Genomic DNA, 23510 nt, shown 5'->3' on the forward strand with positions numbered 1-23510 from the left:
TTTGGCCCTTTCTGAGACCCTTGAACGATCTCATGCATTTTTTGGGGGCTCTGGTTGGCACAAAAGCATCAGGTCAGGGAGAATTTCAGCTCCTGCACACTAAAGCTCAGGTGCTCCAGTAAAGCTGCAGGCAAAGCTCCCCCTCCCCTCTTCTGGCTTTCCCTGTGACTGTTCAGGGTGAACTGTCTCACCCTGGGATCAGCTGCAATAAAACATGTTTTACAGCTCAGCATGAATTCCATGCACTCTCCTCAAGAAAGAAATTCGTATCGGACTGCTGCAGTGTCAGAAACAGATCGAGAAAGATGGAATCCAGCTCCTTCTGGTCAATGTCAGGGTGTGTATCCAGCAGACTCAACACTGCATGAAACACAAGTCAGCAGAGCTCTGCTTATGTATAAAACACTGTCTGGCGCCTGCTGGCTTCCAGAGGCTCTTGAATCTGGCAGAGGTTAGAAACAGCAAGTACAAGATTTCAGGTTTCCACATACATTTGAGATTTGACAGCAGGAGGAAGGTTTCTGCAGGGAGGGCTCTTGTGTTGGCACTGTGAGACTGCGTGGTCAGACACATAAAAACAGTCAGGTGCAGTGGTCAAGACTTGAACTCACACTGTGGTCCAGCTTTGGGCTGGATGAGCCTGTCAAAACTGCTGTTTTTCAGGCATTTGCTACACCAGGCTGAGGAAGAGAAGGTCAGGGGTTCAGAAAGGGCAGGAGCTGTACCTGAGTAATACCCGTCTGAGGAGACACAGCCACAGCACGACCTGTGCTCTCATCCAGGGTCTAACATCCAACAGTTCTTCCACTGCTAGGCTAATCAGACACCAGCAAACACTGCTGTAAACACTGCTCAGGTGAAGGATGGATTTACTCCAAACTGCAAAGCAGCAGCTATTGTGAGTGCTCCTCACTCTATGGAAACCCTGTATTTCAATTGTTACAGGCAAACAATGGAGCAGGCAGCAGGAGAGAGGGAGAGTGGAGCAGGAAATGCCTGGCCAGAGACCACAGATAAAACACAGGTGCTCTAATGCTCTGAAAAGCCTTGGTGCAAAGTGTCAGAGTCCATACCAAAGCCTGCCAGCATTGCTCCAAGGCACATGGGAGAGCAGCACTTGCTCTTCATGTGATGCCCATAGGTTTAACAAAGCAAATGGGCTTGGCTGCTTGCAAGGAAGAGATGCATCAGATTTAGGAAGACAGGAGACAAAGAAAAACAGGGGTGGGAGGAAGGTACTGAGTGGAAATCGCTATGGGAATACTTGCTGTGCTTCAGATCAATAAAGAGCAGCACACAGCCAGGCCACCATGGAGCTCCCTCTGCTTCCACTGCTCTGTCACAGGTCCAGGCCCTGCCATCACCCTCACATGGAACAGAGCACTGACACAGGTCTGGTTTCGGGGTGAAACACTCCTGTAGGAGACTGGACTGCAGCCCTGCCAGGCACCCCCAAACCCCCAGAATCAGCATTGAGCCCTACCACTGAATGAAATAACAGTTGAGATTAACAATGTGAAAATAATTTGGTATCCTACAGAACTGAGATTCCCAAAACCCATCAGGGAAGCAGGTGGCACCATTTGGGACTCACAGCCTCCTGCCCTTAACAGAAGGGTGGTACACCTATACAGGGCTTTTTTTTTGTTGTGTATTTTTCTTTCTTTTTGTTTTTAAACACACTCCCCATGTCTGCTGCACATTAGGGCATTAACACAAACCCAAGTGAGGTGGATGTGCCAACACAGGAGCCCACAGGGCAGACTTTGCTTTATCCCATGGATCCAGAGCAAAGACAGCCAGGACTTAGTGTTTCCACAGGTTTATAAATCTGATAAATACAAGTATAACACCCTGCCCACCACAATGGGGCAGGGGAGAAGGGAAGGGAATCCCAAGGGTTGCTGAGAGAGCACTGGCTTGTACTTGGCAGCTGGAGAGTTCACAACAGCTGGAAATTTATGCTGATGTGTCAAACAGCTTCTCAATCATCTCCCCCACCTGGTCCACCTGGTATTTGATGTATTTCTCAGGGTTCTTGGTAAAGGGCACATTGCCATATCTGCAAAAGAAAAGAGGTGACAAACAACTGGAACACAGCAAAGAGACCCACTGGCTCCTCCTCTGTCACAAATCAGCTCCACTCCAGCACACCCCACTCGAATGTGACAGAGTATCCTGTATAGAGCAAGTGACCTGGTTACAACTGGCCTCACAAGTTTTACATCAACAGCCCAGGGTTGCTCAGGGCTTTGTGCTCACTGACCAAGGAATCAGGGTGACAGCAGATGTCTACAAATACTCAAGGTCTGCTTGGGCATGTCTGAGTGTGCAAAGTAGAGAAGCTAAGACAGGACAATAGAAAAGTGGCTTGCTCAGGCTATGCAAGGCCCCAAAGACCTCAGTAAACCCAAAGAGGAGAGGACAGTGCTGCAGGAGGTCTCACCTGTTCAAGAAGGCACCATAGGTCTCTTTCACAATAGTTTTCTGTGCCCGGCAGATTTTGTCCCGTTGCTCCATGTCTGGGATTGCCCAGGCCTTCTGGATCTTACACAGCTCCTCCAGCCCGTCATTGAAACCCTGTCCAAAGAGAAACTCAGTCAGCATCCCATCTGCAATCTCCACACTGAGGCTGATGCTCTTTCCTTCCCCTGCTGATCACCAAGAGGTCTCCTCAGGCAGATCTGTGAGTCCCAATCAAGCAGGGGATGTCCTGACTCCATCCCACACCTCCTTACCTTAAAGCGCTCCTTTATCATCTGCCTCTCCTTGTCCTTGAGCTGCAACAAGGAGGGAAAGGATCTTATTTTATCTCCAGAAATAAATACCCAACACCAATCTTTGCCCCCAGCTCCCCATCCAACCTCAGCAATATCCAGTATTTGGTTTGGATTCCCTCTCCTACAGCAGTGAGGAGAGAGACGCAAAGAGCTCTTTACAAAGAGCAAAAAGAAGTAGTTTTAACAAGGATAATTGACATAAAATAGACTTCTTCATGTTTCCAGCCCCTTCCAAGGGAAAGGAAAGGTCTCAGGGTTTTGAAAATCCAGAACAGAGGCATCTGCTCAGGTGAAGATGTAAGAATGGAGGCAAAGATTAAAAGACTTGGATGAATCTAGGGCAGGGCAGATCAGAAGGCACTGCTGCTGTCCACTTGTGCCAGCCACAGTGCTCACTCTGTAGAGTGATACTGGTATGAAATAGAAAAAAGGTTTTTGAGAATTTTTTATGACAAAGGAGATGATGTTTCTGGCAACTTCTGTCATGTCAAGCCCATCTTTGCCCATCCTCTCACCTTCACTCCTGGTTGAAAGACAGGCAGGTTTCTCTCCAAGATGTAATCTGTCACCTTCAACCAGCTGCATATGCAATGAGATAGGAGAGAAACAAAGAGTTACTCACACCTTTACCAGAGCACCTCTGTCATCGCCCAAAGGCCAACTCAGACAACACACACCGCAAAACTTCCCACAGTGACCCCTTCCCAAGTTGGATGAATTGCTTGGAAACAAAAAAATACTCTGCTTTGGTTTTAGACAAGTTTCTGGCTTAGGTGAATCTCTCCCACTGCTCCAGCAGCACTGGCTCCCAAAGAGCTCCCAGAGTGACAAAAGCAAGGGAGAGGCAGAGGATGTCACTGACCTACGCTGGTAGGTCTGGATCTGCTGCTCAATGAGCTCCCGGTAGGACCTCTCAGCCGTCTTCTGTGTCACAGCCACCAGCTGGATCAGCTCAGACCTGGAAGGACAGGAAACCTGAGGAAGCACCTGAGCCAGCTGCTCTCCAGGCTGCTCTCAGGATGGCAGAATTTCAACCCCCCATCAACAAAGTTCCTCTCAGCCCTTCACAAGGAACAAAATGCTCCTTGAAACGTGCAAACTGGGAGACAGAAGCAACTCTGAGTTACTTTCCAAAGCCACATCCTCAATCCTCCTGAGATCAAAGGATTCTTTAAAACCTAAGGCATTTTCTAATGCTTTTATCTTCCACTCTCAGGTAATGTGATGTTTATAATACTGCAAAACCTTGCAAGAGGCAGTTTCAAGGATGGAAGAAAAAGCAGATATGAGACAGGCTAGCAAGTAAATGCTCTCAATGCAGAGTTCTGCTCCAAAACCATCCAGTCAGCCTTGGACTTGAGGGAGATTCAAAGACACACACTTACTTCTCCAGAGATTTCAGAATGTAGTTGTAGTTGTTATGCAGAAAAATGGCACTCAAAGCTGGGTCTTCATAAACCTTGGATTTGCTAAGCAGGTTAAGCTGCAGGTTGCCCAGAACTTTGCCTTAAAGAGGGAAAAACACAGAGCAAGAAGTTTTGCACTGAAACTTCTTATTATTGACAAAGCAAACCAAGCTGTGGGCCCACAGCAAAGTGAACAGCACAGGCCTGACTGCCTGTACAAAGGCTACAATCACTTAACAGTCCTTACATAGATTTTTCTTCAGCAAGTCACCAGAGCCTCTCTGCAAACTACTGTCTTCCATGCCTTGGCAATGGAGGTGCATTTTGGGTTCAGAGAACTCCCAGAACCTGCCACAATTAAAGCTCAGGTCTCAGAAGCTGAAGGCTTCTGAGATCTCCATTGTAACACAAGGAGAAGTCACTGATCTCACTTTCTTAAACTCCCCCTTGACAGCTGGGAGCCTTCATGGGGCTGAAGGTGACAATGGTTTAAGGGAACAGCTCTGTGGTACAGAGCTGCTGCCCTGTGCTTTGTCCTGTCCTACTCCAACAGCCAAACTCCCAGTATGACCCTCCCACCAGACCAGCACAAATGTGGAAAGATCACATGGAGAAAAGACACAGCCTGTGCTCTTCACCCAGGAACGAGCCCTGTGAAGGCATGTCCACACTGAAGAAGTAGGAAAGTGATGCCTTCTAGGGGCTACTTAAAAGCAGAGTCTAGACAAAATTAAGAGAACATAAAGCAGCTATACTTATTGAAGGGCCTTCAGGTACATCTCAAGCAGAAGAAGCCCCCCCAGGGGCTACACCCGAAAATGGATGATGGGTCACAGGTTTTCATACTTTTATAAGTTTGGTCCATTTGCATATTGGGGGTTAATCTTCCAATTACAGCTTCAGGTAATGAAGTCATTTACCCCAAGTTTGCTCCTCCCCAATTCACTTTTGTTTACATTTCTCAGGGCCAGAGATAGTGAGGTGTCCTTGATTCCCAGGCCTGGAGAGGAATTGTTTTGTCTGACCAAAATGGGAAAGCAGTAGCTAACACTTTATATGGGGTTTAGAGTTATACACTGAAGAATTGCAGGATTACAAATATATGAAAAATACTAAAGCTGAAATCCTAAGGCATCAAAGGTGTGCAGGGTACTCACAGATGTAGGTGCTCAGCAGCCGCCTGCTGAACTCTAAGCTGTAGCTACTGGCTGAGGAGCTGGTCTCTGAAAAGGAAAGTCTTAGGCCAGTTAACATGCCCTGGGAAGAGGGGGGTTGTGTGGTCAGCCTGCCTCTATTCCAACAAGCCTCATCCCTGTTGCTATGGAATTAGCACCCAGTGACAGTAAAATCAGTTCCTGCTTCAGAGCCCACTGTCAGCAGCTCATCCTGGGTGAGGGGGCAAGAGCTCTGCACCCTCCATCCCTGTGTCCTCATCAAGTGTGGAGCAACCCGTCAGAAATCTCTCCTTTCCTCCCAGGTACTTTTGGTCAGAAAGTCATTAAACTCCTCCCCCCCATCCTTTCTCCCAACCTGAAAAGGGTTGGTAAGCACTAGAAACTGGCAATCAGAGAACAAAGAGCTGGAGCTGTTAACAGCAAGCACACAAGAGTAATTGAAACAAGCAGAAGGGCTCTGGAAAGCTTCAGCCATCCCCATGGTTGCTGACAGGGCCTGCCTGGCTCTAGGAAGGGCTGTGCCAGCACGGGAGGCTGCCCCTACAGGCAGCAGTGACTCCAGGCTGGCACAAGCCCCTCTGGAGATGCCTTTCTGCCCTCGAGGGCTTGTGGGCATGGTGCCCACAAGACACGTGGGGTGGCCACCTCCTCCTGCCCCCTCCAGAGAGTTTGGCAGCCAGACCTAGCTCGGGTGGTCCGAGCTCACCAGCACCCCATGGGAAAGGCCTCGAGGCTCCTGTTGCTGGGAGCTGGACAATAAGGAGCTGAGTGCACTTGGGATAAAGCATGACACCAGCTGGGCCAATCTGCTACCTGTGCCAAAGAGATTCAGTGCCATCAGAGTGTCTTGAGCCTGTTTCAGCTCTTGTGGCATCCCTCATTGTCTGCTGCTGACAAGCCCTCCCTATTCTGTCCAGCCCACTGGCAAGGATTATTTACCCTCTCATTTTCTCCCTTTTCAATTATGTGTTAATTTATTTACAACTGCTGGAGGATAAAGAATTAGCATACATCACCAGGGTCCAAGGCAATATGAACAGGTAGGTGTGGGTAAGTTTGCTTACCTCTGGGATCTAAAGGAATATTGTATGTGTCCCCAAGAACTACAGAGATTAGGCAGAGCAGAGAGAAAAGGGGAGGGATGAGAGAGAAAAAGAAATGCAAAAGTGCAAAAAGACAGGTTAGAGACCACCATTCCTTTGAGAACAAAGCAGATATTAACACAGAGCAGCCACAGGCAGGTGCACAGGAGAGCAGGCAGGATTCCCTCCAAGGCCACAAATGGAATGGAGATCACAGAGGAAAGGCAGAGTCCAACCTCCTTCCCCTGCTGGAGACATCGTTTGCATTGTCAATGGTTGTATTTAGCACAACACCTCATTCCAAATCAGTCCAAACCTGCTTTCAAGGCAAAGTTACCTCAAATCTATACTGACTTTTCCATCAGCCAAGACAGATCTCACTGCAGACAACATTCCAAGCCTTCCAAACAGTGCTGACATCACCATTCAGGGGACAACATGGGAAAGAGTTGATTATTCCAAGAAAAATTACACTTCTTTGGCCAAGGAGAGAGAGCCAAGGCCCAGAAGGGTCTGAGCACACTGAGCTTGCAAATGGAAAAGGCACAAGGCAGCAGCTAGAGGAGATGGGGCAAAAGCAGAGACATCTTAGTTTGAGTTGATGTAGAATTAGCAAAAATTTCCAAACAGAACTTTGCAGGTAACAGTCTGGAGGAAGCTTTAAGCTTCTTCCTACCTCTGCTTCTAATGGCCTCTTTAACCCTCTCCAGTCTGTGCCTCCTCAGGGCCCTGTGTTTCCTGGATTTCCAGTCTGCTCTATTCCAACCTCCTTGAAAGCACAAGCTGCCAAGGCCAAGAGCTCTCTGGAGAGCCTGGAGCTGCAGCTGCTCTGCACAGAACCAAGAATCTCACTCCAGCTGATAAGCAGCACCACCTTGCTACATGAGCAGCTCTCAGCTTCTGATCTATGCATTTATTTCTGCAGTGAGTCTCCTCGGCAGTCTGGAGAGCAGAACTAAAACTTGTTTCTCTGACAGGATGCACAAATGGCTCCAGTGTCCCAGCTTGCCCGTGTCTTGAGGCTGAGGAGATTCTTGCTGCTGCTGTTGCACTCTGAGCAGAGGATGACGCTGTTCACGACACAGCCAAGCTGGAGCAGCCGCCCTCACTCCAGTACAGTCACACAGCACCAGGCCAGGGCCAGACTTGGAGCTAAATGACCCAGGAATCCTCTCTCAGAGCAACCAGCAGTAAACAACATCCTCATTGTACCTGCCAGGAGCATGTGGAAGGCCTGCAGGGACCTCTGCATCCCTTGGAATTCTCCAGATAATCAACTATGTGGTCAAGGCAGATGGGAGGACAAGACAAACCACAGGGTGAAGGACAGGAGAACAAGCTCACAGTGCATATTGAGGTTTGGTTACTTCAGGGAAGATGTCCAGGGAATCTGATGAAGGAACTGCATGCCTGAGCAAGACCCATGCATGTACGTACCTTGTGATGCCAGCATGGCACCTGCTGTCTCCTGGAAATCCAGTAATTGCTGTAGGAAAAGGATGGCCTGGAAGCAAGGGAGGGAATTTAGGAGCAACCAACATTACATCTCCTGTGCTTTGCTACTAAGGGTCATGAAGAACCACGTGTCCCCCCACACAGGCATTCAAGAAACAAATCACTACACTCCTCTGAACTGCTGAGTTTTCCCCACACAGTCCTGTCATGACTGAGCAGGGGTCACCAGCTCATCCTGCCATGGAAACCAGCTAATTGTGTAATTGTTAATGCCAAGACACCTTAATTTAGGAAGTTTCCCTACTGCTCTTTTTAAAACTCCTTCAGAAGCTGTTTTCCACAAAGGATAGTTCAAATCATCATCACATACATTGCTGGTGAGTTCGTGAACTGTCCCATCTTTTGGCATGTTGTATTCCTTGTCTGGATCATTCTAAAAAGGGAAGAGAGAGACATAAGGTGAGCATGTAAGGGGAGACACCTACAATACAACTGCTGCTACAAGTGAGCTGAAGGCTTCTTCATCCAGCCACTCCCAACACCCTCAGGCCCAGCTCTTGCAGTGCCATCTCCTGGTGCTCAGAAAGTAGAGCTGCCAGGCATCAGCAACTCAGAACCTCAGGGTTCTGTTCAGCCTGTGACCATTACACCTTCACCCACCTACCATTCACCAAGCCCACCTTAAAAAGGAACAGCTTAACATGAGTCCTAGAAAATTTTCAAGGCAGCAATTTTCCTTTCTTTTTAAATAGGATTAATTCTGAGATAGACTTGGTACCTGTAGAAGCCTGGATGCTCATGTCAAATTACTTGTAGCATACCTGTTAAGGACCTTAGGCAAAGGCCTTCTGTGTTTGAAACCAGCACCAAGCATTTGCTATTTGACTGTCCCAAGCAATCCAGCAAGTTCCTGCTTCAGTCAGAAACTACATGGTCTCATGGAAAGCTGAAAGCTAAACTAGGGGTTTTGCTGCAATACTCTCTTCCAAGCCTGATCAGAGACCACTGAGGATAATCCTACCTTAATGTTGTCTGCAAACTCTTCCAGTGCCTTCGCACCAGTGGTCTCCATGGATGTGATCAGCCCTGGCAGTTTGTTCTTAGTGCCTGCTGCAGTTCCCTAGAATAGTCACACAATAGAACAGAAAAGGAAAACAAATAGTATCTGAACTTCCACCCAGCACCTACCCTCCCTCAACCCCCACCCCAGCATCTCATTCTCAGCTCCCCATATGCCAGAAAAATATTTACAGCACCATCAACCCACAAAATCCCACATTCTCCAGGCAGAAAGGGAAGATGCCATGGTGGTCCATCAGGGTTGGGGCTTGAACTCAAAAGAGCTGCTGCTGAGAGATGCTGAGTTGCTGGGTTCACCAGCTCAGAAAGGAGCAAGGTGCACTTGTGTAACTGCAGTCCATGCTGGGGGACAGAAGCAGCATGGCTTTGCTCAAAGCCACTGTGATAACCCATTTCAAAAAGTTCTCCAGATTATGCAACCCATAGCACCCTCTTCAATCCCATCACATTTACCTGCAAGACCTGGTCAAATTCTGGCTTCATCTGCTTGAGATGCTTGAGGATGGGGAAGATTGTGAGCACAGCTGAATAGTCATGTCGAATGATGGCTTTCCGGGCAGCTGACACAATGTTATCACCCTCCATAATCAAGTTATCCAATGACTCCTGCAACAAAGCCAGAGACTCACTAGGAAGGAACAGGACTTGTGCCCAGGCAGCACAAAGGGCTCAGTGCAAGACACCCATTCCAGATGACCATTTGGCTGATGTGTCATTTATGGTATCAGTGAGGGACTCTGAACACTTGTTCTCCAGGCTCTGTGCAGGCCATGGTTCCCTCAACGGGTCCTGGAGGACAAGCCAGCATCCTTTCCAAGCACACAGACTCAACTGACCTGGATGAGAGAATCAAAGGTCTTCTTCTGGTGGTGCTCTGGGACAATTTCTGTCAGGAGCTGGTATTCACTCTGGGCCAGTTTGACAAAGGCACTGACGCAGTGGATGTACGCGTCGATCTCGATGTCAAAGACGTCATCCCTCCCTGCAAGGGCAAGATGCCTTTGGTTTACACACAGAGCATGAGGCTCTTCTGTGAAAGTTGGTTCTGGCTTTGCACCCATCCATGTGTGAGAACAAGAGTCATCTTCTCACCACTCCTGCCCTGGGTTTGTGTGTGGGAATCTCTGAGTACCCTGCAGGAGGCAGGAAAAGTCACCCGCAGTTCAGGAAATTCACATCAGGGCACCACCTCTTCCCAGCCTTGTGACAGAAGGGAAGTTTGGAGCTCTTCTGGGATACAGACTAAATTTAATCAAGGGCTTGAACACAGAGTACTAAACTCAGGAAGATCTGAGGTGAATTATTCAACATCTCTGCTGGTATTTTTAGAATTCCTTATCTCCATCCATCATGCAGATGAAGAACTGCCATTTGGCATCAACATTTCTGGGAAATAAAGGCTGTCCTGGAAGGCAGCTTCTTCCCACTAGCAGAAAAAAGATAAAAACCAGGCTGATGAACATTTACATCCTATGATGCCGAAATATCAGCACAGCTAGGTGAGTTATCTGCCACACAATGCTGCATACAAATGCAAATATCTGAGTCCTAGAATATGAATGTCTCAGTCAAAGGTCCATCAAAGATCCTACATGGTAGGCATGAGAAGTGATACAGCACCAACTCATGCCAAACACTGATGAATGTGTCTGCAGGACAGACACAGACCCCATCCTGCAAGACAGCAAGATGACACAGAGAGGCCTTCTCTAAGTTATAGGCTGCTGCTTCTCACCTCCCAGAGACTTTTGATGGAAAAAGAACCAATTCTTCCCTATGCTGACAGGTCCCTTGGGTTGATATTTCAAAAGTTTTGGTCAGCAGAGGACACAGACTGTAGTGTGTGCTGCACTGATCCCTTTCCTGCTTGCTTTGCCTCAGCACCCAACAGGCCAGCAGCCACCTACAGGAAAATGTCCCCCAGCATGGTGACCTTTGGTTGGACAAAGTTGGGTTCCTCGTCTGAGGGCTTGTGGGGGGTGTGATTAGTAGGAGTGAATTCTACTGAGAAGAGCCAGAGCTTCTTAGCCTGAGAAGGCTCATGCTTCAGGACTGCCCACAGAGAGGAACAGCCCTGGTTACACCACCACAGTGGAACACCCTGGGAAGCAGGGGGGACCAAATGGTTCCCAGTGCCAACCCGGTACTTACCCGCAGCCAGCCCGTGCTTGTCGCTCAGGGCATCGGAAAGGTGCTTAACGCGTAAGTCATGCTCATGACCTAGTGAGATGGCAGCCGGCACAAACAGAAGGCGCAATTTATTCTGGGTGGTCACAGCATGGATGCTCACTCTGGCTGGAAGCTGCTTCAAGCCTGGCTTATTTGATCTGGTGGATAGCTTTTTCCCTACAGTCCTGGGAATGCTTCCTGACCAAATCCTTTTGTTGGGTTATGTAGCGGTAGCAACCCTTTGAAACCTGATGAGAAGTGTGAGTTAAGTTGTTTCTTGGACCACAAGAGTCCTTTGAACCTCCTGCCATATGTTCTAAATGGGATTGCAGGCATCAGAGTCCAATTTTTACCCACAGCCATTAAAAATCCAAATTTAAAGCCCCTCTCCTGCTCAGCATGAGGATTTTCCCCCACGTGAGTGATGTTAGTCACCATCTGGGGTTTAGCAGGCTACAGCAGAGGTGCTGAAAAGATCTGCTTAGGATGGATTCATTGCAGGAGGCAGGAATGTCTTAGAGATGCTTTGAAGCATCTTCTCCTTTTTCTGGCACAACCTCTAGGAGCAGAGGTCAGAAAACACGAGACAACCATTTAGGCAGGTCTGCATAGAGAAGAAGTACAGGCACAATGCACTGTGGTCCAACACTTCAGCACCAGGTTTGGAAAGGTCACTAGGAAACTGAATGTCTCAAAGTCCAGGCAAAAAGAATAGAGAACAGGAACACCACAAGCAGATGTCAGCAGAGCTTCCATTACCCAGGTGGCTAGGGTGGGTTAGTGTTAAGGAAACATTCCTCACCACTTCTACTCATGCTTATGGAGACTTTGAAATTCAGAGAGTAAATTCTGGATAAATAGAATAAATTAAAAAAAAATAAATTTGGCCCTCCAGTGTCTCCTTGGTTCCCCAATCCAATGCTGTCCACCAAGCACTGAAGTAATGGAAGCCCCACCTGGGAAAGCAAGGCTGATACACAGAGAAAGTCAAGGGTGAAGTAGCTTGAGCTGTGATTACCTTCCATAGGAATGAGGTTAGAGGCCCCCTTTTTCCCATCTAGACCATGCTGAGAGTATTGTTTCAGAAGGTTCTGAGCCTTACGGATTGTGCCTGTCACCAGAACCAGAGAGAAAAGACAAGAAAACCTAGAAAATGAGTAAAAGAAAACAAACCCAGAACACCAGCCCTCCACCAGCAAGTCACCTGGACCCAGCAAGAGGATGCTGGGCAGCAATGAGGATGCTCAGCACGGGAACGTGAACCCCAAACTCATTTCCATGTGTGCAGATACAATGGCATTTCCAGAATGTTTCCCTGCTTTGAGGCTGGGGGTATAAATTCCAGCCAGGGATACAGAATCAGTTTGGAGACACAGCATGGTATGGCTGGGTGGTAAACACAACCAGAGAAGGGAAGGCATGAAGCTCCCTTCTCTGTAGTGGGTCTATTGAAGTTGGTGCTCTGCATCCAAGCACACAAGGTTTGCTGGTTTTCCTCAGCTGTGGAAGCAGGGCTTTGCATATGGACAATTTCTGTCTGGCAACATGTTTCCTGCTCTTGGAACCACAACTGCTGTCACTTAGTAAGAGGTGCCTTTCTGAGGGGTATTTTCTGAGCATAATCAATAAAGAGCCATCAGGAGCCCCAGAGCCAAGACAAGGAATGGTACAGGAAGCAGTAAAGGGGTAAAAACCTCTGGGCTTTTTTGCAGTAGCAATTCCCATCACAGGAATCCCAAAATAATGGATGCTGCCCACCCATGTGTAACTTGCACTAAGCCACCCTAATCCCCAAGACACTTCTCTTCTAAAGAACTGCAAATCAATTAAAACCATGGAAAAAAAAAATAACACTGGGTTAAAAGATTTATACTTTAAACACAAAAAACAGACAGAACTGAACAAAAGGCAGTGTTGGATATACAGCTGGAAAGCACAAAACAAAGCATTAATGTGACAACTGAAGCCTAGGCAGTGTTTCCACACTAAAAGGTTAGTTGTCATGCAACAAGCCACAATTATCACAAGCACACCGACACCCTCTCATAGCAGAGTTTTGCTGTTGCCTGCACAACAGGGAACTGGAAGTTTTGGGAAGGTGGAAGAGTTTCTATAGGAGACCCAAATGAACCAGGGTGAGTAAATGAAGAAGCCAAAAACATAAAAATTCTGCTGCCAAAATTAAGAATTGTTCTTCCACGATAAAGTAATAAATACTTCACACATGCAGAAGATCCCTACTTCCACCACCAACTGTGAGCCACAGTGCAGCCTGGAAATGAGTGCTGGCTGCCCAAATGCTGAAGGGAACCCAAGTACACACTGCTGCACACCCCTGGAACAACATTCTGGGGTGCAGGACAGCTTCATCCCATAATGGGATTTATGGCAATGGAAAGGAAACTTCAGGTCCTCCAGACAGTGGGGGAGAACAGGAGAGAGAAGTTCTTCATGGATTACTGAACTTCCTTAACCTGGTGCACTTACTAAATGACAGAACATGGTTCCCAAACTGTAGTATTTCACTGGTAATATTGTCCTTCTACCAGTTCAGAGTGTTCTTAACCACTTTGTAAAGAAAGAAAAGAGTCATATCCATGGAACACTTTCTTCTAGCAGAAAACTTCTCCCCTGTCCACCCACACCTGGGCAACGGGAAGTCTCACACCCTTGCTGGGTGATGCATTTGCTCTCAAGCTTCTCCCATATGATCAAATAAGGGCTATGCCTCTTCTCCCAAGCCTCCTGATGCTCTTCACACCCCGTATCTCCACTTTATTCTTAGCTGCTTCCAGAAGCCTCAAGAGCTTGGACACAGCAGCAAGCTCCTCTGGGCAAGGAGGGTCCTTCCTTACTGTTGCTCCCATGGCCCAGCAGCTGCAGAGCAGTTCAACTCAAGTACTGTTCTTTCACCTGTTCTTTCATTTTTCCTACTTGCAAGCATTTAGGGGGAGGGGAAATACAAAGGAATAAAAAGAGAGGGTGAATTGGTGTGAAAACCAAGTAGACAGTACAACTGCTGCTGCTGTCAACAGGCTGTCACTCCACAGGTACGCAGGGGATGTTTTCAAAGCCCACCCTTGATGATTTCTTCACTTTTTCAATTTTTCTTCCTATTTTTCTCAATTTCAGGAGCTGATTATGCTGCATTTTATTTGCATAAGCACAATTACCTGTGTTTACTGACACACACCAAGTGTTCAGTGTCCAGGGGCATCACTTCAGTGCTGCTGGATCCCTCTGACTTGGCATCATAATTAGGCTTTAATGGATTCTGGTGAAAGCCAAACGCTTTTGTTCCAGGATTGTTTTCCCCTATTAAGCAGCTCCCTAACGAAATGGGACCGTGTTTCAGCTACTAATGAAAACATCACATTCAAGCCAGGCAGTGATCAGTCTGGGAAACAGGAATGGGCTTTTTATTCTGCCACTCAACCTGCCTTAGGTACCACATCACTGGAGCTGTAAGGAAACTGGAAAGGAGCTCCCGTGAAGTCTGAAAAGAGCCTCCAAAGGTCAAAAAACACCTGAAACCTTTGCTTCTGCAGCCCAGTTGTTCCACAGAGCAGGGTTTGGGCATGCATGAGACATTTTTTGCAAATGCAACTCAGAAACTTGGACAGTTTTCTGTCCAAGCAGGAGGGCAACACATCCTCTTTTCCCAAGCACCAGCTGTAAGAATCTGCATGAAACCAGACAATGCCCTCTGGCTTTTGTAGGCAGCCAGGCCAGGTGTCTCCATCCTTCCCAAAAAGTGCAGAGCTGCTGAGCTGCCTGCTGCTCTCAAGCCAAATGGGAGCACAGAGTCTACAGGCATCACAAAGAGACTTTATGTTATGCACATGTTTGCAGCAGGATGATTTGGGAACCTGAATACACCTGCTGTCTGAGAGGGAGTGCTGACATTCCAAACAGCAAACTAAAACCAGAAAAAGCCTACAAATCATCAGCTCAACTTGACCTGTCAAGTGTCACTTACGAGGAGACAACTCAGCTTAAGAAGCATCTCTAGCAGTCAGATTTTTAACTGCATGATGTAACAACAGGAGACAGTACAGGGTACATCAACAGACAAAACAGGAACAGAGAGATGAAGACCCTCTGAAACAACATATGGATATGGAGCATGTTCTCTAGAATTCAACACAGTCCCTGGAGCTATCTCTGCCTTGTTACCCTGCCCCTAATACCCCACCTTCCCTTTGGCCTCTCTTGTGCTTTGTTTTGTGGCAAAAAAAAAAAAAGCTATAGCATATCAGATTTAGTTTGTTATTTACCCCTTGCAACACGTTAAAGTGTGCATTGGGGTGTGCACTGGGATATTTTTCCTCATGGACCACAGAAATCAAGTCTCTTGGTGGAACTGTCAGAAAACCCCCTTGTCTGAAACCCAGATTGGCAGAACTTGGCTTTACTTACTGAAATAAAGTAATAGAACAGAAAAAAAGCCTTTGTCCAAACTGAACAAAGGCTAAACCAGGGCACACAAACACCACCAGATAATGTTGCTCTGAAGAGAGACACTGTGCCAGTGCAAAAGATGGTGAGATCTCCACCTCAAGAGCCGTACTTGAAAGCTAATGGAACTGCAGAAAAAACAGTGAATCTCTGCCTGAAGACTCTGTATTTCTCAATTTTTAATTTCACTTAAGAACAATTCAGCAGTCATAAGAGATGGCTGGTGTATGAGGTTCAACATTCACTGTCCTTCAAGAGCTACAGTCTGGTTCTCTCTCTGCTTCACAGAAGACTGGAGACAAATGAGACACTATTTTTTCCTGACATTACAATAACCCAATGGATCACTTGAGACACTTTCCTTCATGCACCATCAGCTCCATAAGTGCATTCAGACCGTGCTCTACCTGCTCCATCTCACAAAATCCAATTGAACTGATATAAAGGCATGAAAATCTTCTGGTACATCTACAGCTGAGACTTTCCTCATGCCAAGTAATTCTGTATGCCCAAATACATCCACTTTGGAAGAGTCCTATTTGTAGGAACTTGTGTGGGCTCCTCTCTGTGAGAGCATCCAAGATCTGAGACTCTTTTAAAACATCCTTAGGACTTTTCAGTAATCTGCCCATGAAAACAAAGAATCTCCCACATCCCTAACTCTTTACCTAAGAGCACAAGGGAGATACTGTCACTTGTCAGGCTGCTCAGAAATGTTTGCTGACCATGCTGAATTCACAGCAATAAAAACACAGGAATCTTTTCAGAATCAGGTGATAACTGATAAGTGTCAACCAAATCTGAAGCATCTTCAGCCTGAGCTTCCCATAGCTGAACTACAGATCCCCACCAGCACCTTTCAGTGCCTCTGAGCCTTATCAGGTGGTTCTCTGTTGTCAGGGGAAAATTCACAAACCAATTCCATCAGCTTTCAGGGACAGCTCCAGAGCACAGCAGCAATGGCACAGATTGATTTTAGAAGACCACACAGGTGATGTCTGGATGCCACAGCCTTCCCCAGGCAGCCCTCCCTCTCCAAATATCCCAGGCACACCCTCTGCTGTAGCAAGAAGAGGCCCAGCAAAGCCTCTCCACACACAGAAGTGAAGAGAGTGAGCACCAGGGCCAGCACACACATACATAGACACACATTACCTGGGATGAGGACTGCATTCACATCAGGATTATAAAAATAAACACAACACAATTAAAATGGGTATTTCTTCTTCCTCCCTTTCCCCATCCCACCCATCCTCAGTCCCTACCCACATTTCTTACTATTTTCCTGAACCCACTAAGACTATTTGGATAACACAGGACAAAATAAGGGAGTATTGGCCAGGTAAACCTACAGAAATAGAAACTTTTCTGATGTGATGACTGTTACAGAGGAGGGATCAGAGTGCTGGGACACAGAGGATCAATATCCCTGTGCTGGCTTTTGCTGTCCCTCCTGGCTGTGCTCCCACTAGATGGCACATTCCAGAGATGGTAACCCCAGCCCTACACTCACAAACTCCAGAGTGACCAACCTCACCAGCAGCACCAAATGCAGCAAAACTACATTGTGAGGAGAGGAGGAAAAACCCACCAGCCACATTCTTCATAGCTCTTCCCAACACAGGCTGAGGCAAGAGCTTTAAGAGCCCTTCTAAACTTCAGACAATGTTGTACCTCATTGTTGTAAGTACCTACCTAATCCCCATCTCAGCTCCTGGGGGCTTCTTGCTTTCTAGCACAGTAATAATTTATTCATAGCTAATGACTCATGTGAGGTGTTTTATCAGATATGAGCTATCTATTTGCTGTGTCACAGGCTATATTCCATATGCCAAGGCTGAGGATTTGATCTGAGGTGTTCTCAGATCAAATCCTTTTACAGCCCCCTCATGCCTTTTTTTACTCATCTCCTTTGTTAAAGCCTTTCCTCTCCCTGTACACAGGGCCTCTCTGCTCCCTTTACAGCACCCAGAGAACAGACCTGATGGCTTGACAGAGAGACAGAGTCTGTAATCCCAATGCTGAATCCAGAGCAGAGAAGTGCTTACCTCCAAAACCTCACCTAAATGTCCTAAAAACACATTTTAGACAGAGAGATACCTCAGCAATGAGAAGACCTGAAGATGTGTTAATACCTAGTGCAGTGATCCCTCCTCAGGGACTCACCTGGTCTCTTGATTGGCTTTTTGGTGGGGGTGTCCTTCCTTTTGTTCTGAATGGCAGGGGAATATGGCACCCCAGAGGAAGAGCTGTTCTTACGGAAATGGTCCTTCAGCCCCTTGATGGAGCGGTCGAGCTGCACAGAGCGGATTTGGAAGTAAACTGTCATGAAATCTGAGGAGACAAGGTAAAAATGAGATTATAAGCACACAGGGTACACTATATGGTAAAGCAGAAACTTTGTACCCCTGCAGGGACTTGCAAGCACTGGTGTGGGACCCCAAGCCAGCATCCCTCCCTCTCAGAGCCTCTCCTATTTTCTTCAAAAACTTCTTCCTTCCCCTGCTATCTCCCAGCCCTCACACCACTACCAAGTGTTGGAACTGACAGGAGATATTTGTGCAAGACATTGTCAATTCAAGTGCTCCGTTTCCAGCATGAGAGACTTTACACACTTTTCAGGATTCAGGGCACTCAGGAATTTAATGAGGTGCTTGTGATTTGAAAGCAGAATGCAAGCTGACTAATAAAATATGCTCTATATGCATGAGTTGCCTTTGATCATGGAAAAATTCTTAAGAAGCTTTTAAGGATGTTCCTGATACTTGGTAGGCACAGTAATCCCCCCCTCAGGAGTAAATAATTGAAGTGGGGGCTGATTCTTGGAGCTGCATGATTGTGAAAGTTCACATTTCCTGTACAAGTTTACAAAGTCACTCAATCCTGAAGGAAAAGTTAATAAAGGACTATAAAGCACTAGGCAATTCTTGATCCTGCAGAACAGGAAAGACATGTGCAGAGTGAAGAAAGTCTGTGCTGCTTTTCCCCTGCCCTTGGTCTCATTTGACACAATGGGTTCTGGTCATAAATATTTCCCAAATGAGAATAAGTGCCCAGTGTCTTTCATACATTTATAAAAATTATACATTTATACACATTTATAAAATCTGAGCACTGGATAGCTGCAGCTTCATCTGAAGGCATTACAGATGCAAGTGTAGTGGATTTTTGCTACAGGACAGACTTTGCATTGACATAATTTGTGCTTTGTTTACACAGCTCATCCTGTTCAACTGACAAACCATCGCTTCAGTCTCACTACAAAGAAAAGCAGAATCTTCAGGTGCTGGAAAGACTGAAATACTCAACTAAAAGGTGCCACCAAGGCATCACTCGTCCTGCCAGTGCTGCCAGATGCCCACAGGGAACAGCAGGCAGCACCACCCACCTTGATTCCTGCCATTCTCCACCAGCCAGCCCGAAATGCGGATGATGTCATGCAGGACACTCTCTGGGAGGTGCTCCAGGGACATCTCCTCCTGTGTGTCCATCTCCTCATCTCCACTGATCAGGTCCAGGATGAGGATGGGTGGCACTGGCTTGGTGTGTCGTGTCATCAAGCTACGGAACTCTGATTCCAGGGATTCCTTGCCCCGCTCAAAGAGGGATTTCTGGCACAAAACAGCAGGACAGAAGCAGAACAGGAGTTCTGTAATCAGTCAGTCATGAGCATTTTTGCATAAGAACATCCTTCCTAACCACTGTCAAGTACTGCAGGCTTCAAATTCCAACCACGCCTGTATCTGAAAGACTTTTAAAGTGAATTAAATTTAAAAAATGCTTGGGAGTTGTTCAAGTGGGATTTAAACAGATCACCCATTCTGCTCAAGCAGCTGAAGCACTCACAAGAGCTACTCAGGAGGAGGTTCAATCAACTCCCCCTGCACAGGTGCAAGAGCTGCTTTCAGAGTCCTCCTGGCACAAGAGACAGAGAGCAAAATGCCAGGAGCAGAAATGCTGCCCAGTACAGGCTCAAACAGAAGCCAGAGCAATCATTCCTTCAGCTGTGCCCAACCACCTTCCCTCCACAGAAAACCAACAGCCTCTCCCAGCAGGGGACAAGCAGCAGGGCTGTGTCTGTCCCCCTCTCATCCACAGGTTCATGACCCACCACACGGTTCAGCTCCGGGCTGTCTGGATTGTTGTCCTGGAAGTATTCCACTGCCTTCTGGATTTTGTCCATGCAATTCAAGTATTCCTCCAACCTCCCTGTGGGGCTAAAAATAAAACCAGAAATAAAAAGTAGTGCCCCAGGAAGCAAACAAACAAAGTAACAAGAAAGCACCAGACCAGACTCAGGATAAAAATAACAAGGGAAATCTCTATCCCCTTTCCTTCAGCTAGGAGGAGATCATGGAATGCTCTTCTTTCTGCACTCAGTGCCACAGCAGGATACCCAGCCCACACAGCAAGTGCAGAAGTACTGATGATGGAGCAGCACACAACTTCCAGCCTTGCTTTTCTCTCCCAGACAGGCCCTGATGGGAAGGCAGAGGAAACTGCACACCCCAGACAAGAGCCATCCAACATCCTGCCAGACAAGGAGGCTCCAGAACAGCTCTGGTACATCCTGGATGCAGTGACAACCTCAATGGGCAGGGAAAAGCTTTGGGAAAAGGTCAGAGGAAAACAGAAACACCAGCACTCATGGAGATTGCTAATGCAGCACCTCTGCAAGATCTGGAAGAGATCCCAGTGCAGAGTCTGAGCTGTCTCTGCCCTGTGGAAATGGCTGAAGGTCAAGTCAGCGTGGACTGGGGATACGGAAAGAGCATGGGAAGGGTACCAAGCATATCATGGATGTGTGGAGTCAGCTCCCCTACCTCTATCTCAAAAATCCAACAGGATGAAGCTCCCAGCAGGATCTATCTGCTTAACTCACCCTTCCTTGATGATTTTCTCTGTGTCCTTGGCCACATGATAGTAGCTGATGACATGATCCAAACAGGACAGGGTCTTCTCCACATTCTCTTGCAGGCGCTGCAGGTTCTCTGTCTGTTTATGGACAGGGATGATGGAGTTCTCCAGCTTCATCAAACGGCTCTCAAAGGAGGAGAGGATTGAAACCTACACACCGAGAGAGAAACCAACAGCTGTGGACTTCCTTCCTATGGACTGGGGTAAGAGTTAGAGCAGGGAAGTCAGGGAACTTCAGCTTTTCTTTTTGGGCTCTGCTACTAATTTGCCATGGCTCCTTAGCAGCTGTTTCCATCCCTCTACATCCTGATTTTTATTAACCATCACAAAACAGATCACCTGCCATATATGGATGGGCCAATCCCAAATTACATGCTTGCAAAGAGTGAAGATAATGTTCCAAGACAGCATAAAGGAAAAGCAAAATTTTATTCACAGGATAGTCTACAAAAAATTAAATCCACAGGAACCGCCTGGAGGTGCCCCATGTAAAAAGAGCAATAAAAGCACAAATCAGACCCTTTGCTCCACACCACTGAGACTCAAATAGAAGCTGCACAAGGATCAGTCTAGTAGGAACCTTCTTCTCCACCACAGACATTTGGTTTTTTAAAGAGGATTGTGATAGTGTTTCTGACAGATGGAAAACCACAGCAAGCTCATAAAAGGGTGCCCCAGACACCTTTTCTAGGCCAAAAGGTAATTCCTACAAGATTCTCTCCTATTTCATGTTTTTCACACTTCTCTGGTGGTGCCTCTGTGACTTTTTTAAAGCAATGAGACCAAAACTGGACACAGTATGGGGGCTTATGAGCAATTATAACACAGTAATTACTTTTTATCTCTACACAGAACATTCACAAAATAAAACTCCAAACAAAACCTGAATTATAAAGCAACAACACAATGCTATTGCACAAACTAGTCTGAGGTATCTTAATGCCTTTTCCCCAAGAGAGAGGACTGACTGTAGCAGAGATGAGGCCAACAGATTATCTGAGCCCTCAGCAGAGCAGGAGAGAAGCTCAGTATTGAAGCATTTCTCAGGTTTCCCCTTTACCCAGTTACTGAAGCCCAAAGTGGTTCACTTCTCCACATCCCTCAGATGGACACAACAACAGCCTTGGAAACTAATAAACCTAAAAATCTAACAAAAAGTAAAGCCAGGCCCAACATTAGGACCTCCCTACCATGTTCTTGGTGAGCTGGTCACTCTTCTCAAGGCTCTCTTTAATAAAGGACAGAGTTTCTTCTTCCTGTAAGATAAAAAAATACCCTTAAATTCTGAACACTAAGGTTTAAGCCACTAAACATTACACATAGGTTTTTACCAGTCTTGTAAACTCTGCTGCAAGCCATGTTTGGTCTGATATTGATTCTGTGACCACATTTTAATATTACCACCTCTTAACAGAAATCAGAGCAAGTAATCCAAGGTGGAGACACATCATGTAATGAGTGAGACGTTTATGAATTCACTGTTTCCCTTCAATGCCATAAGCATCAGCACAATATAAAATTAACACCTTTTCCACAGATGCACAATGACTCAGAACACATATTTCCCTGCTAGAGCACAACACAGGTGTTGCACTGGCACCTTCCAAATCCACCAGGAACTCAAGTGTCCAATGCAAAGCAGCCACCAAGGGCTGGTTTTAAGTCATTAAAGCCCACAGATGGGGGTGGGGGGGGGGACGACAGTAGCCCACAGGGGCTGGTTTTAAGTTCCCAAAGCCCACAGGCAGAGAGGGAATTGCAGCCTGTCAGGGCTGGTCTCACAGGCTGCACCCGAGAACCTGACGGGAGAGCCCACTGATCCTCCCAAGAATGAAGAGGGGAAGCCCAGGCCCAAAGTGGGGAGCAGAGATGCCCCGAGCCTGCAAACCGGCCTTGAAGGGGACCTGAGGGTGCTCCCAAGCCGGGAGGGGGGTGACGAGGCCTTGAGGGGTCCCGGGGCGCTCCCAGGCCCGGTGAGGACCTCCAGACCCAGCCTCGTCTCCCCGGCAACGCCAGGGGGCTGCGGGCCCAGGCCCAGCCCCCGGCCCCGGCAGCGCCCGCAGCGCGTCTCAAGCCCAATCCCACCTGCTTGAGCTTGTCCTCGATCTCCCTCCTGCGGGCCGACACCTCCTCGCTCGGGATCATCGCGCCGGAGCTGCACCGCCGCTCGCTCCCACCGCGCCCGGCCCGTCACTGCCGCGCCGCCATGATGGGCGCGGCGGCGCGCACCGGGCATGCGCAGAGAACGCCGCCGCCATCTTGAGAGTGGCGCCGTTCAAGAAGGGCCCGAGGACGGGCAGGGGTGACGGTGCGTGCGCGCTGCCCTGCGAGCCGCCATGTTGGGAGTGGCGGGAGGGCTGCGCCGCCATCTTGAGAGTGGCGCGATGGGTCACAGAACAACAGGACCAATTCTTTTGGACTCCGAGATCATCGGGTCCCAGCCGTGCCTCAGCATCACCTTGTCAAACACTGCATGGCACCGAGTGCCACGTCCAGTCTTAAACATCTCCAGGGATAGTGACTCCACCACCTCCCTGGGCAGCCTGTTCCACTGTCTAATCACAATTTTTTGTGAAGGAATTCCTCTTCATCTCCAACCTAAACCTCCCCTGGCACAGCTTGAAACTATGTCCTCTTGTCCTGAGCGTGGCACTGTTGCGTAAAATTTTCTTAAGAGAGAACGTTCTTTGATGTTTGATCTTTGTGTACTTTCAAGCCTAATCAACAATAAAGGAGATTTAATCTGTGAAAGACATAACAGCCAACAGCCAATAAGTGATGTCCGGGTGTTAGAAAAACAAATTTCTTACTGGAAGAATTTCTTATTGGAAGGTTTAGGGGTTTGACGTTTTTAAATTATCTCATATTTAGGGGTAGGTTAACAAAGCTTGGGAAGAAGGATGTACTACTGATAGTGGGCACAAAGAATGCAGAATTTACAGGCCACGAGGACATTTGGCAGAGCCCCCAAGATAAGGAAGAAACTTA

General features: G+C 47.4%; 1 protein-coding gene across 16 annotated transcripts; it reads right to left on the bottom strand.

Annotated features, from left to right (window-relative positions):
* Window positions 1–1806: 1806 nt before the first annotated feature.
* EXOC7 (exocyst complex component 7) lies at window positions 1807–22778 on the bottom strand. 16 transcript variants are annotated; one of them, XM_058852336.1, is made up of 22 exons: window positions 22608–22778; window positions 21713–21778; window positions 20488–20672; window positions 19717–19822; window positions 18994–19216; window positions 17772–17939; window positions 16761–16784; window positions 12166–12258; window positions 11130–11198; window positions 9815–9960; window positions 9432–9584; window positions 8920–9018; window positions 8269–8331; window positions 7881–7947; window positions 6426–6464; window positions 5344–5409; window positions 4166–4286; window positions 3643–3738; window positions 3296–3359; window positions 2739–2780; window positions 2447–2580; window positions 1807–2062 (listed from the first exon to the last, which is right to left on the bottom strand). In XM_058852336.1, the coding sequence occupies exons 1-22, from the start codon at window positions 22665–22667 to the stop codon at window positions 1960–1962; spliced, it is 2187 nt and encodes a 728-aa protein (XP_058708319.1). In that variant the 5' UTR covers window positions 22668–22778; the 3' UTR covers window positions 1807–1959. The 16 variants fall into 16 exon arrangements, with proteins under 16 accessions (XP_058708319.1, XP_058708320.1, XP_058708321.1 ...); XM_058852337.1 differs by having other exon boundaries at window positions 16761–16772; window positions 22608–22763; XM_058852338.1 differs by lacking the exon at window positions 16761–16784 and having other exon boundaries at window positions 22608–22763.
* Window positions 22779–23510: the final 732 nt, after the last annotated feature.

The sequence above is a fragment of the Poecile atricapillus genome, chromosome 17 (genome assembly GCF_030490865.1).
Source record: "Poecile atricapillus isolate bPoeAtr1 chromosome 17, bPoeAtr1.hap1, whole genome shotgun sequence".
NCBI lineage: Eukaryota > Metazoa > Chordata > Aves > Passeriformes > Paridae > Poecile > Poecile atricapillus.